General features: G+C 40.9%; 1 protein-coding gene across 9 annotated transcripts in view; it reads left to right on the top strand.

Moving 5' to 3' along the window:
* HACD1 (3-hydroxyacyl-CoA dehydratase 1) overlaps window positions 1-13,830 on the top strand; it is a 36,197-nt gene extending 22,367 nt beyond the window's left edge. For 7 of the 9 annotated variants that reach the window (XM_053260843.1, XM_053260846.1, XM_053260840.1 and 4 more), the window contains exons 6-7: window positions 7,236-7,414; window positions 10,361-13,830. In XM_053260843.1, the coding sequence (XP_053116818.1) occupies window positions 7,236-7,414; window positions 10,361-10,443 (262 nt within the window). In that variant the 3' untranslated portion in view covers window positions 10,444-13,830. Of the gene's footprint in view, window positions 1-7,235; window positions 7,421-10,360 lie in introns of those variants that run through there. The other 2 variants (XM_053260844.1, XM_053260842.1) reach the window with 2 other exon arrangements.
* Window positions 13,831-14,572: the final 742 nt, after the last annotated feature.

Below are 14,572 nucleotides of genomic sequence, written 5' to 3'. Positions count from 1 at the left end.
TAAATAAATAAATAAATAAATAAATAAATAAATAAATAAATAAAAGTTAAACTTAATCTGTAAATAACTTTGCTTGGGTACCCATTTGTACCTGTGTACACTGTACAGTCGTGTGTTAAACTTAAGTGTGAGCAGGGCTTAAAAGACTGAGCTATAAATCAGGATGATAATAATAATAAACTTTATTTATTAGCCACCCCATTACAAATTGTGTTCTGGGCAGCTCACAACAGAGGATTAAAACTTACAATAAAAACACATAACATATTAAATCTTAACAGACAAAAAAGAAGAAAAGAAAATGCAAAATACAATATAATGCATCTTAAAAACTCATTTTAAAATTAGTTAAAAATCAGATCAAATTTGAAAACCAGAATTTAAAAAGCCTGGGTGAACAAAAAGGTCTTTACCTGGTGTCTGAAAGAGCAAAGTGACGAAGCCAGGTGAACCTCTCTGGGGAAGCTATTCCATGAATGGTGCAACCACTTAAAAGGCCCTCTCCTTGGTAGCCCCCAAGCTTACCTTGTTTGGCAGGGGCACACAGAGGAGGGCCTCTGAAGATCTTAAGGTTTGGGTAGGGACATATGGGGTAAGGTACTTTATCAGGTAACCCGTTCCCAAGCCATTTAGGGCTTTAAAGGTTAAAACCAGCACTTTGAATTGGTCCCGGAAACAGACTGGGAACTAGTGCAGCTGACAGAGCACTGGTGTGATATGATCAACACATCCAGTCCCTGTTAATAATCTTGCAATCCTGTTTTGTACCAGCTGCAGTTTCTGGACTGTTTTCAAAGGCAGCCCCATGTACAATGCATTGCAGTAATCTAAGCCAGAGGTTACCAGAGCATGAGTGACTGTGGGCAAACTGTCACTATCCAGGTAAGGTCGCAGCTGGTGTATCAGCCAAAGCTGATAAAAGGCACTCCGAGCCACAGAGGTCACTTGAGCCTCTAGTGACAGTGCTGGATTAATGAGCACTCCCAAACTGTGAACCTGGTCCTTCAGGAGGAGTGCAACTCCATCTAGAACAGGCTGAACATCATTCACTTGGGCAGAGGTACCACCAACCAATAGTACATCTGTCTGGATTGAGTCTCAGCTTATTCACCCTCATCCAGTCCATTACTGCATCCAAACACTGATTCAGGACATTTCACCCCTTCACCTGCATCTGATGAAAAAGAGAGATACAACTGAGTGTCATGTGCATACTGATGACGCCTCAAGCCAAATCTTCTGATGACCTCTCCTAGCGGTTTCATGTAGATGTTAAACAGTATAGGAGAAAGAATGGAACCTTGCAGAACCCCATAGCATAACCCCATAGCATAACAGCCAAGCAGTAGCCCCCCAGCACCACCTTTTGGGAATGAGCCTCACGGTAGAAGTGGAACTACCTCCAAACAGTGCTTCCTGCACCCAACTTGGCCAGCCTATCCAGAAGGATACCATGGCCAATGGTATCGAAAGCCACTGAGAGATCCAAGAGAATTAACAGGATTGCACTCCCCCTGTCTCTCTCTGTGCATAGGTTGTCCCACAGGCGACCAAAGCAGTTTCTGTTTCTTGGTTTCTGTTCGTTGGATGTCCTTGGTTTGACTTTCACCTCTGCCGTGGACTCACTAGGTGGCCTTAGACAAGTCGCTCCCTCTCAGCCCCGCCTCATCTGCAATATGGAGATAATAAAACTTAGAGTGATGTAAGGGCTACAATAGAATACATGTGGAGCACATTGAACACTTGGAAGTGCTATACAAATTTTAAGTATTACTACTGAGTATTAGGGAAGGCATCACCCATCTTTACAGTGGGTGAAGATGAAATATCTCTAGGCCTTTGCCAAATTGCTGCTGCTATGCTGTGTTTTAATAAGCCTTGACAAAAGCATTTGCAAATCTTAGTCCTGAGATGAAGAGCAGTCAATTCATAGAGTACACATGAAACCTGTAGTTCCCTTCTAACCTGTGACTAGTGCAACTAAATGGCCGTGACCATTTTTACAGAGTATGTGGATTTAAATGGATGTTTCAAACTCCAGTGTGACAATGAGCTAATGGTACCCTGTTTTTCATGTCTGGTTAGTGAAACTGCTAAAAAAATTAGAAATACAGAGGCACTTCACAAGCCCACTTGTGAAGCCCACTCTCCCTGCAGACTATCAAACCCGGATCAGCTGCCCACATGACTACCAGCTCCGTCACGGAGCCAGTGGGGGCTGTGGGGATCGGAGGCCGCCTGTTCCCCGGAAGACCCAGGATGCCCTGTGCAGGTGCAACACCAGGAGGCTGCTTGTAGCCCCCCAGGCAGGGGTCTACTCGCGTGCCACCATGGCACACCATCAAGGAAACAAGTTTAACAGAGCGCTCGCTCTGTTAACCTCGTTTAAGGGGAGGGGGAATTAGGTGGCCTAGCCGCCTTGGAACCACCGGGTGGTTCCAACAATCACTGGAAAGTGGGCTAGGCTCCATTAGCCCACTTTTTAGTGATAGTAGGAATAGGCTCACTGTATGATTGTATTACCACATATTGCAAAGGGCTGTAGAATCCTAACCCTTTTCTGTCTGGCTTTTCCAGTATAGGTTCTTTTCTTCATAATAACTGAAAAATTAACTGGATTTCAGAGAACCTAGAATACTTTTCTCGACTAAACAGCAATAGAGTGGGTGACATCCTGACTAAACTTTCTTGAGGAAGTCCCATTGAAATTTAATGGGATAAGCTAGGCATGCCAGCAGTAAATTCAGTAAGGAGGTCAGCCAGTAATATTTTACATGCCTAACATTTTTTGCATATTCCCGCCGTATTAAAAGCTGCAGTCATTCCTGCCTTGTAACCCTGCATACATTACTTGGTGATATCCTCTCATCAGACATGGGCAGTGCTTACTGCTAAGAGTGAGAGTTAGGCCTATGTAGTGGTGCTCCCCCTCTACATTCTAGAAAATCCCTCACCTCCTCCACTCTCAAGGCAGTAGGACCTAGGGCACGGCCATGACTATCTTGTTCAGAAGCTCAAGCATCTCTTTCCTGTCCCATAAGTGGCTTATGAGAAAAAGACATGTTTCTAGGATGGCAGCATGAGTAGTGAATTTTTGTCATTTGGGGGATTTTGCAGAAGCATCTCTCTCTAAAAGGAGCAAAACTTTGGGTTGTATCCTAATCTGTTTTTGTGCAAACAAAAAAACCTTCCATCTGTGCAAGTGAGTATTTTTGACAGTTTTCCCTCCCTCAGCAGCCTACGTATTGCATATCATCGTGCTCCAAAGCGTTCTCTGATCCTTAGGAGTGTATTTTTGTGGGCCTTGGGGCTGCTGTGGAAGTTCCTATGTGGGAACCTGTTTCCACATGCACTAGGGTTAGGATACAACCCTTTGAGGTCATTCACACAATCAAAAATTGTGTTCTACCCAGGTTTGGGAGCTGTGTGCGCTCCTGATTTTCAGTTGTGTGGAAGCAAGCTAAGAGGAAAACCTGGGTAGAAGTGATAGTGTGGAAACAAAGTAGGAGGAAAAGCTACCTAGGTAGCTACCCCAAACCTGGGTAGCTTTTCCTCCTAGCTTGCTTCCATACAACCAAAAAATGGGAGCACACACAACTCCCAAACCTGGGTAGAACACAGTTTTTGATTGTGTGAATGACACAATCATTCTAACACTGACATACTAGCACTCTATGTGTGCTAGTAAATGTCTACAAAACAACTGGCCTAATTTAGAGTGTATATACATCCTCTATAACTACAGCTTGTCTACCAAGTGCCTCTTCAGGTAGCTTATGTGTCTTCAAGTAGCTTACATGCAATATTATAACTGGAAATGGCTCTGTATTATTTTGGTCAAATTTTACTTTTTAAATTAACTTTATGCTTTTGATGCTTTTAGTTAATATTTATATCCAGTTTTCAACATAGTACATACAATATGCAAAGTCTGCATATGTTAATGCATTGGCATTCAAAACTACACACATGTTGAATATCTTGTGGGTAGCATCCACAGTTGTACTTAGCCTGGAACAGAAGTCTTCATACTGAAATAGGACTCCTGTTTCCAGACTAAAGACAACTGTAGATGCTCCTCAGGGTCACTATGGCTGGGTTCACGCAATCACAAGAATCCTGATTAAAAAGCTAATCAGGATTAGTGAGCCCTGTGGAGCTCATTGTGAGAACCCAGAATTTCAGGGCAACCCTGATCAAACCGCTCCAGTTAACCAGCATTTAACCAGGACTCAGTGCTGGTTATCTGTGCTGCTCAAATGCTGGTAAACTGGTGCACTTTGACCAGGATTGCCCTGAGATTCTGACTAAGTTTTAAAACCAGGATCATGGTGATGGTGTGAACCCAGCCTATATAGAATAACTTCTACATACATGCTATATAAATATTATTTAGTAAATAAGTGCAGGAGAACTTCGATATTTGTGGGGGTTCCGTTCTGGGCTGCAGCTGCGGATATGGAAAGCGTGAATATCGAGTCATTGCGGGCTGTGGGATTGCGGGGGTTAGGTTCCCAGTTGGCCAGAAATGACCAAAAATTGGCCAATTTTTGCACAGGGGGGAGTTTCTTACCATGCTCAACTGCTCCCCCTGAGTCTTACTGTGCCCCCAAATCAGCTAAAAATTGACATTCTCCCTCCCTATTTTTTAATAAAGATGGGAGTCATTTTGTGACTCCATTGAAGAAAATGGCAGCCAGAAATTACCTCTGTGGTAATTTCTGGCTACTTCCAACCTGCGTTTACGTGAGGTCGGCATGTTATTTCTCCCCATGTATGCTGAGGCTGGGTGTCTTTTTCCTGACCCTGGATGTGCAAATCTGCAGATAATAGGTGCACCTGTAATCTTAAATTACAGTACAAAACAGAACTTGAAGAAACGTACTTCAAGTAGGTCAAGAGGGCTGGTGTGATGATTAGCATCATAGAATCATAGCTCAGTGAGGACATTGTGGACCATCTAGTCCTGCCCACTGCTTGATGCATGAAATCTGAAGCATGGCTCTCTAGACTTTGCTTAAAGACTCCAACAAGGAAGAGCTCACTACCTTCCAAGGTAATTGGGTTTCCCAATTGAGAAACTCCTCATTTGAACCCCTTCTTGGTCATGAAACTCACTAGGTGGCTCAGAGCAAGTAGTTATTTCTAAGCTTAAACAGATTTTAACAGTGTTGATGTAAGACTAAACAAGAATCGAACCTTTAGAAGGATGTGGGGATATGAGTATCAGTATAGAAAACAATAGATACACCAACAGAAAGAATTAATTGATGTAAAATAATTTTAACAACACTTACCCAACAAGAGAATTATGGCTTGTAAATAGAACAAAATAGACTACCATATGCTGGACATTTTTCTCCACTGGGAACTTTTCTTCAAGAGATTTCGGATTCCAGAAGAATGAATTTAACATCTCCAATTCATATTAGACTCCTTGTAATAGATAATGCATAGATGTATGTTATACAGCACTACTTTATGATCACTTGAGTTATATGATCTTGTTTGCTTCCAGAAAAGCTTGGTCTGCCTGTGTTTAAATGAAATATGTGGAGCTTAGCTTTGGTCTAGAGCACCACTCTCTATTTCTACTGTGCCCAAATTGTATTAATGAGTTCTAGTATCCTTTCCTTCTTGCATCCCACTAATTTATTGGGTTCCTTATAGTCCATTCTAGTTGACCTATGTGCACTCTAAGCTCATCGGTTCTTATGAGGGTTTCAGGTCCCCAGACTGCAATTTTAGATCTTACCTGTTTTGGCCATGGAATGCACATTGTGGATTGCTTTCTGACTCTGGGGCGGGGGGGGAGGGGCTTTCATTGCCTTTCCCAGACTGAGCTCAAGAGATTAGTTCTTTATGAATGACTGCATCTGTATGCTTTACCTTGTGTGAAAACTCTTCAAAGTATTGCTAACCGTTTCAAAAAGGGTTTTCCATTGTGTAGTGTGACACTTATTTGGTTATTACATTTCTTCTATACAGCCCCATACAAAAAAGTCCCTGGGTGGTAAACAATCTAAAAACCATTAAAACATAAAAACAATGTAAAAATATAAATTAAAAACTCTAAAACTTTTGTTTGTAAAAATACAAATAAAAACCCTAAAAATACAAGTGTGTGTGTGAACTCAGCTGGTGGTTTTCAAGAGCAGCTTCTCTGTCCCCCATCCACCCCCTTATTATAAATTGATCACAAGCTCTCTAAAATGTCTGTGGTCTTATACATTAAATGAGGACACCTCCCAAAGTCAATAGGCACATGCATATTTTTTTGGATTGCATTCAAAGGTTCCCTTCATCCAGAGCAAGGGGTCCTTCTTCAGAGGAAAGATTCCTCTCTGTGGAGGAAGGGGACTTTTGAATTCAACCCACTGTATATAAATTTCAAATGAGATATTAGATAGGTCTAGCAATTACTTGTTCAGGTAGAACTAGATGCAGAACATTTTGAAGCAAATGTGAAAATATTGAATGAAGTATTCATTTAATGGTACTCCCTTGTCCATATAAAATCCACAAGCTTACATAAGATAAAGCAATAGGAATTTATTGGCTGCTGTTCCTCATTAAGTGTTTCGTATGTTCAATACAGGATTTTCAGATTCTGAGTAAAAAATTGGAGTTGGATATTTAGCTGCTCTCACACTTGGTCTTTTGGGTCAAAAGACAAAGGAGACTATTCAGTTGGCAGGGCTTCACTCTTCCTAATCATAGAACTAGGTAAAATCTGTGGCAGAGAGGAGAATGAGATGCTTCAAAGTGTTCCCCAAAGTTAAATTCAGGGGATTAAACCACCCCAAAGAAAGGTGCTTTGTTGGCCTTGGTGATCACTGTCAGCTGACACAAGCTAGGAAGCATGTGGTTGGATGTAGTTTGTGATAAATCAGATGTGATTTCATTGTGCTGGCTCTCTTACATGAACTTACTCCCTATGACAGAGGTTCTCAAATGTGGGTCCTAAAATGGTTTTGAACTACAACTCCCATCATCCCCAGCCACATTGTGACTGGGGATGATGGGAGTTGTAGTCCAGCATCATCTGGGGACTCCCAAGTTTGAGAACCCCTGCCATAGGCAACTTCTCAGGCCCAAGTTGCATCTTGAGAACCCTAGCTGAACATGCATGTTTGAACTGCTGTCCCTTACTGTTGTGCTGTTGTTAATCCAAAGCAAAACAGCCATTCAGAAAGAATTCTTGGGAGTTATTTATTTATTTGTTTCCTTTCCAGGTACAATTTCTTCATTATTTTATACCCTGTGGGAGTTGTTGGTGAGCTTCTAACTATTTATGCTGCCTTACCCTATGCAAAGAGATCAGGCATGTTTTCAGTGAGACTTCCCAACAAGTATAACGTCTCCTTTGACTATTACTATTTCCTTATCATCGTCATGGCCTCCTACATACCATGTAGGTATCATCAGATGCATGTAGAAATATTTGTTCCCATTTGTTTGGTGCAGATGATGATAATAATGGAATAAAATTTAATCTGACTGCTACCCAATGCATTATTTTGATTGTTTTAATGTTGTTTTTAGAATATTGGGTTTAAACAAAAAAAAATTGTTGTGTTTTAAATTTCTTGGTTTTGTTTTTAACTAATGTTTTACCTTTGTTTTTATCTTGTTGTAAACTGCCCAGAGACGTAATTTTTGGTCGGTATAAAAATATGTTGAATAAATAAATAAATATTTATTATTATTATTATTATTTATTATTATATATTGTTGTTATTAGATAGTATCCAGTAAATCAGTCATGGCCATGGCTGCTCAACTTTGGCCCTCCTGCAGAAGTTGGCCTACAACTCCCATAACCACTGAATATTGGCCACTGTGGCTGGGGATTTTGGGAGTTGTAGTTCAAAAACAGCAGGAAGACTGAGCAGCCCTGGACATGACTAAGTCCCGTTAAAATTAATTAGACTTAAGTTAGTCATGACCAGCTTGGATTTCAGTAGTGCTTAGTCATGATTAAACAATGGCACTACCTTGGTGGTGGTGGTGGTTCATTTTTTTTGGAAGATTCATAGTTTCATTGTAGAGCATATGTGTGTCTGCATGCAAAAGGTACCAGGTTCAGTTCCAAACATCTCCAGTTAATAAGACTCTGGAGTCAGGGGTTTCACTATAATTGGGCAGATGGGTTCAAAGAACCTGGAGGCCCCAGCTCCTGAGCCCCCCCCATTCCACCCCTCCCTATTTTCTTCATTATCTCCCTCACTCCAAGGGGCCATTGGGGAGAGGGGTGAACACAGGCCCCTTCTCCCCTAGCTGTGCCCCTGTCTGGAGTATTAGGATTGAGAAAGTGTCCTGCTTGAGACCTTGGAGAGCAACTGTCAGGCACAGTAAACAATGCTGAGTAAAATGCCTTCCAATTAAAGCAACTCTGCCACCTCATCAATAAAAATGTAACTCTATCCTGGGTAGAAATGGAACTCAATCCAAGCTCAGCCTGCTTTGAATCTTATCCTTTCGTCTCCATTCAGAGAGATTTCTAAAAACCCTCCTTTTTAATATGGAAAGCCTGGATGAAAAAATTGACAACTAGTCTTTCTCTTCTAACACCATTTTTCGAGCACCCTCTTTTCTCTAACTCTGATAAATATGCCCAATTCCAATCATGAAAATTGAAAGATCTTTATACTTTATAGGGTCTAAAGAGCAATTACTTGAAATTTTCTCTGACTATCCTCCTTTCTGGTTTCAGTTGTTTCATTTCCATTCATTCCTGGGGAAACTGCTACTGTGCCACAATCTAGTTGTCCCTTGACATTATTTGAAAATATGTGCATACATAAAAGGAAAGATTGTGCCATCGAGTCAGTGTCGACTCCTGGTGACCACAGAGCCATGTAGTTTTCTTGGTAGAATACAGGAGTGGTTTACCATTGCCTTCTTCCACGCACTATGAGTTGATGCCTTTCAGCACCTTCCTATATCGCTGCTGCCCGATATAGGAGTTTCCCATATTCTGCCCGATATAGGAGTTTCCCATATTCTGGGAAACACACCAGCGGGGCTTCGAATCAGATGCCTCCTGCTCTCTAGGCAGGTTGTTTCTCCACTGTGCCATTAGGTGGCATGTGCATACATAACTCCGCCCAAAAGAAAAAATCTGCAGTAGCTATTTAGGATTTCCTATTCCATTCAAGTGGCTGGTTCCTTTTCTGCTTTGAAATTGACTTGGGAAACTGATTTGGAAGAATCAGTCCCTGATTCCCTATTCTGTTTAACATGGCAAAGATTCCCTTTTAATTCAATATATCAACTTCTATAAAAGAGGTCTCCCTTAAGCTTTTTCACTGATGGGATTTCACACTGCTACACTTACACCACATCAATAAGACATTAAGGCTATGCACATGGCATATGTGACGGTGGGGTAGAGGCTGTGCTGAACTTACCTCCCCCCCGCCGGACGATCCTCCCACGCTGGAGGATCGTAGGTCTCCAGAGACTGGAACAATGCATCCCAGCCTCTGGATATCCCACAATGCACTTTGCAATGTGCCCACACAACCCTGGTGCCAGGGTTAAGGGTGCTCTCGCCTTTAAGGCTGGAGGCCTATAGCCCTCCGACTAGTAGCCCTTGATAGACCTCTCCTCCATGAAGTTATCCAAACCCCTCTTAAAGCCATTCAGGTTGTTGGCTATCACCACATCTTGTGGCAGAGAATTCCAGAAGTTGATTATGTGTTGTGTGAAAAAGTATTTCCGTTTGTTGATCCTAAATTTCCTGGCAATCAATTTCATGGGATGACCCCTGGTTCTAGCATTATGTGAGAGGGAGAAGAATTTCTCTCTATCCACTTTCATGCATGGTTTTATAGACCTCTATCATGTCTCCCCGCAGTCGTATTTTTACTAAACTAAATAGCCCCAGGTGTTGTAGCCTTGCCTCATAAGGAAGGTGCTCTAGGCGCCTGATCATCTTGGTTACCCTCTTCTGCACCTTTTCCAGTTCTACAATGTCCTTTTTTAGATGTGGTGATGAGAGTTGTATTCAGTACTCCAGGTGTGCCTGCACCATAGACTTGTATAAGGGCATTATAATATTAGCCGTTTTATGGAAATGGTAAACCCCTCCTGTATTTTACCAAGGACAACCACAGGGCTCTGTGGTTGCCGGGAGTTGACACCGACGTGATGGCACACTTGACCTTAATCTCATTCAGCATTTTTCAACAAGAAGAAGAATTTTTTCAAAGAGTAATACCTAATAAAATAAAATCAGTTTCTAAGCTGCACTCAATCTCATGTTCCCGATCAGTTTTGTATGCTAGAATCTTCTTTTTTTTAATGCATCATGTCTTGTATACTTAACATCATAATTTTTTCTGCCCCTTAACAGTGTTTCCACAGTTGTACTTTCACATGCTGCGTCAAAGAAGAAGAGTGCTCCATGGAGAAGTGATTGTAGAAAAGGACGATTAAAACAACCCTGTAATCATGGTGCTTTGTAACAAACCAAAACCATAATGTGTTGCACGAGTCCAAGTTTGAAATCATGGAACAAGAATAACCAGTGCACGAAATCACTCTAGATCATATTATTTTGTAACACGAGTATTTTCAGACTCACATTTCATCTTTGCGTAATCTTTGTGTGTGTTTCTTCTCTGTTGGCTTGTAGACAAATGCTTTTGTTTCCCATGTTTTTATATATATACACAGGGGGCCCTCATTATCCGTGGTTTTAGCAACCATGGTTTCACATACCTGCAGATGGGTCAGAGACCCAGTTTCATTATCCATGGTATTAAAAATAGGCGGTTTTCACCATTGTTTCTGGGCCACAGGAAGTGACGTCTGGTGTTATTTCCTGTCCAGAGGCAGCACGGAACCATTTTGTGGTTCATGTTTACAAAAAAAAAAAAAAGCAGCCTGTGAAAATCAGCAAAAAATTGCCCAATTTGGAGGTTTGTGGGAGGAGATCTGGAAAGTAAGGTACTGTACTGTACTACTTTTATTTCTGCTTCCCTCCCGCATTTTTTGTGCATAGCATAGTCTTTATTTTGGACCAGTAGAACAGCAAAATAGACAAAAACGGTTCAAACAATCTACTCCTACAAAATAATAAAAAGTCTCCATAAAATTACTTAGTATAATAAGTAGAAGAAGCTAGAAGTTAAAACTATGAACATAAAACTATATATGAAAGTTAGTCATGTTTTTGTTTTGGGGTGTGGGTTTTTTTGGCCAAAAAATAAACATATGTGCAGGTACCTAACCCCCAGGTTCCCATCAAGTTAAGGTTTCATTATTCACGGTTTCCATATTTGTGATTGTAGGCAAGAACGGAACCCGCAAGAATAATGAGGGCCATGTGTGTATGTGTGTGAAAAACTTGAAATCTATTGTGATCGCCCAGGCTGTTTTAAGATAATTTTGGTCACAAATACTGGGTTGGGGGAGTGGAAATATTTTGAAAGTATCTTTTATAAATTTACAGTAGCTAATGATCTTTGCCCTAGCAGACCTGGCTAAATTGTAGCTGGGGGTCCTTTGAGACTCATCCTTGTATGAAAGCACTTCTGCGCATGCTTGTGGGTAGCTGGGTATCTTTTTCTTCCCGCAGCAACTCCTTGTGCCTCATGAAGTACTGCTCCAGATGAACTTGAGTTTTGTGGGGGAGGTTTTCTTCAGGGGGCATATGGGGATGCCACTGTAATGTGGGCTGTAAAACCCCACAGTGTGCAGCATTTTAGATCCTGGCCTGTAACTGTCTTTAAATGTTGGGGCTATAGTATTTTTTGTGTGTCAATATTTTGTAATGAAAGTGCAGTTGTTGGATCTTTATCAGTCTTTAAATTTTATAAATTCTCATTTTAATTTGGATCTTTTCACAGATTGTATAGAATTTCAAAGTTTTTTAATCTCCTAGAGACTGTGTTATTCATTGTAAATATAGAAGACAGAACTGGGCTCCGTCTTAAGTGCAGTCACAATTTTAAAAAGCTGTTGGTTACCCATTTAAAAGAAGTTGCTAGCAAATACCTGCAGTATCTTCCACACACATATTATTGGATCCTAGCATAACATTTTAAAAGTCAAGAACTGTCCAGATAATTATCAGATAATCTTTTTTGTTTGTGTTTTTAAAGGAGTATATGTAGCTTTGCATATGAATAAACAAAAAGTGTACAGAAACATTATAGACTTCTGCAATCCACGATAAATGAAATTTTAGTTTATTTTATTAAGGAAGGACTGTTCAGCAGTTTATTCTTATTTATTTCTAACCTGCCAGTTTGCTTTACAAAAAATTGTAGGGCAGGATCCAAATAATTGCACAATCAGTTCTGTACACCCAAAGGGCCTTTGAACTGCCCTCCTCCCAGTAAACTGGCCTTTATGCTACATAGCAAGCTACTTTTGAAATTAAGCATCTGCTATTCAGAGGAGAGTGGGGAGTAAAATACATACACATAACACATGCTACACTAAATATGTGAAACACAACTATTTGTGTCCCAACCATTGTGCCTTAAAATACAACCATATAAAACCATGATCAATAAAACACATGCAAAAAGAATGCAAGGAGAGATAAAGACTTGGTTGATCAGGGACTGGGTGTGGAGTGTCAGTGATTTCCCACCCGGCTGCAATATGTCCTCCTCTCCGTTGGCTCCAGATGGTCTGGGGACTCTCTCTAATAGCTTTGGGACGCTTCAGATGGGGATGTGCAGAACTGAAGATTCCCTCCCTGCATGAGCAGAAGCAGAGGCATAGCTGTAATATCAGAGGGACAGATGTCTTTGAGGGAGGGGGGCCTCCAGCTTTGCTCTCCCCCTCCTGCCTCTCTGAAGGAGCAGGAGTCCATCTTCACATTTTGTCCCAGGGCTCACGCCTACCTTGCTATGCCCCTGAACAGAAACACCTTTGTTTGTACAGCAGGATCTTTAGATACACACCATGATGTGGGGATTAGAACTGGCTGCAAAATCTTTCTTCAAATATATTTGATCTTATGTCAAATCCTTCCAAACTTGTGTGTTGACAGGGTTTTAGCTGAAAAATGCATTGAAGACACACTTTTTACTGTAAGTGTTTTTTCTGGCAATTATAACAACTTTATTTTAGTGGTATTTTTTGTACAATAAAATGATCAAAGGTGCTCTAACCATTTTTTTCCATGTTGCATAAAGTTGTAGTATGTAATAGGGTAACATACAAAGTTGCTCAATCATGTTTAAATTAAAGGGGTTTAAGTTTAGGTTTAAGAGCCAGCATGGTGTAGTGGTTAGAGTGTTGGACTAGGACTGGGAAGACCCGAGTTCAAGTCCCCATTCAACCATAAAGCTCACTGGGTGACTCTGGGTCAGTCACTTATCTCTCAGCCTAACCTACCTCACAGGGCTGTTGTGAGGATAAACATAACCATGTATATCGCTCTGGGCTCCTTGGAGGAAGAGTGGGATATAAATGTTTTTTTAAAAAGTTGCATCAATATATATATTGCAATATATATTGTTTAATCCTGACTATTTAAAAAAAATTTAAATGTTTCTTACAACATATCCAGGCAGCTCTTTGATACATGTGTCTAAATTAGTGCAGAGAAGAATGATATGGAAAGATCACTATTTATTCAATAGTTAATATAGTTACCTCTTTTCCAAGCATTTTAACTTATTAATGCATATCATGTGGCTCATCCTGTAATTCTGCTGATCTAATTTGAAACTGCTGTAGCTGTTCTTTGAATACAATTATGTGGCTCTCATGTATGCTGTCATTTAACTTGAGGATGTTGTAGGCATTTTTTTTTACCATTTTGTACAATAATCCAATATTAAACAATACCACTTCTTGCAATCATGATTTCTGTTTTCCAAAGAATAGCCCTGTAGTATTCCTAGGTATATTTAAGAAGAAAAACACTGGAAGTGATTTAATTATGGTAATATTCTGTTCAAATGCACTTTAAATAAACTATTAATCATACTTTTTAAATTTTTAGTTCTGCAGTTTCTAGAGGCACAGAACACGAAAATTGTTCAGTGTAGAATCAGTGTGCTTTGCACTTAATTCTGATACATTTCTACCCAAGATATGTAATGATTTTTTAAATCCCTTTTTTCTTCTTTATTATTTAGAAATCTTTGTTTTGAAGAGCTTAATTGTTGTCTAAAGCTGCAGGATAGACGTTGACTCCAAATCTGAGCCAAGTAGATCTTAAATCTGCCTGATAAAACATGCATTTGTGGATAGGCTTAACTTTTGAAACACTTGGGCCACAATCTAAATGTATCCAAGCAGTAGCAGAGCCAGACCAGTGGTGGCCCCACTCACCCTGCCCCTATGCCTGAAGTCAGACGTGGGGGTTAGCCACACCCTGCGTCTGACATCAGATGCAGGGGGTGTGGTCTGGCTCCTGAACCGGGCCATGCGGCCCCATTCGGAAGTTAGATTCGGGCCGGCGCTGCGTTCAGAGCGTGGCCAGGAGCAGCTGTTCCCTGCCTTAAAGGCAGGGAGAGCCTCCCCTGGCCGTGCTGCAAATGCAGCGCTGGCCATCTAACTCCTGAATGGGGCCTCGCAGACCCGTTTGGGAGCTAGA

The sequence above is a fragment of the Hemicordylus capensis genome, chromosome 6, assembly GCF_027244095.1.
Source record: "Hemicordylus capensis ecotype Gifberg chromosome 6, rHemCap1.1.pri, whole genome shotgun sequence".
NCBI lineage: Eukaryota > Metazoa > Chordata > Lepidosauria > Squamata > Cordylidae > Hemicordylus > Hemicordylus capensis.
The sequence above is the reverse complement of the archived record's forward strand: the minus strand, read 5'-3'. Positions and strand labels throughout refer to the sequence as shown.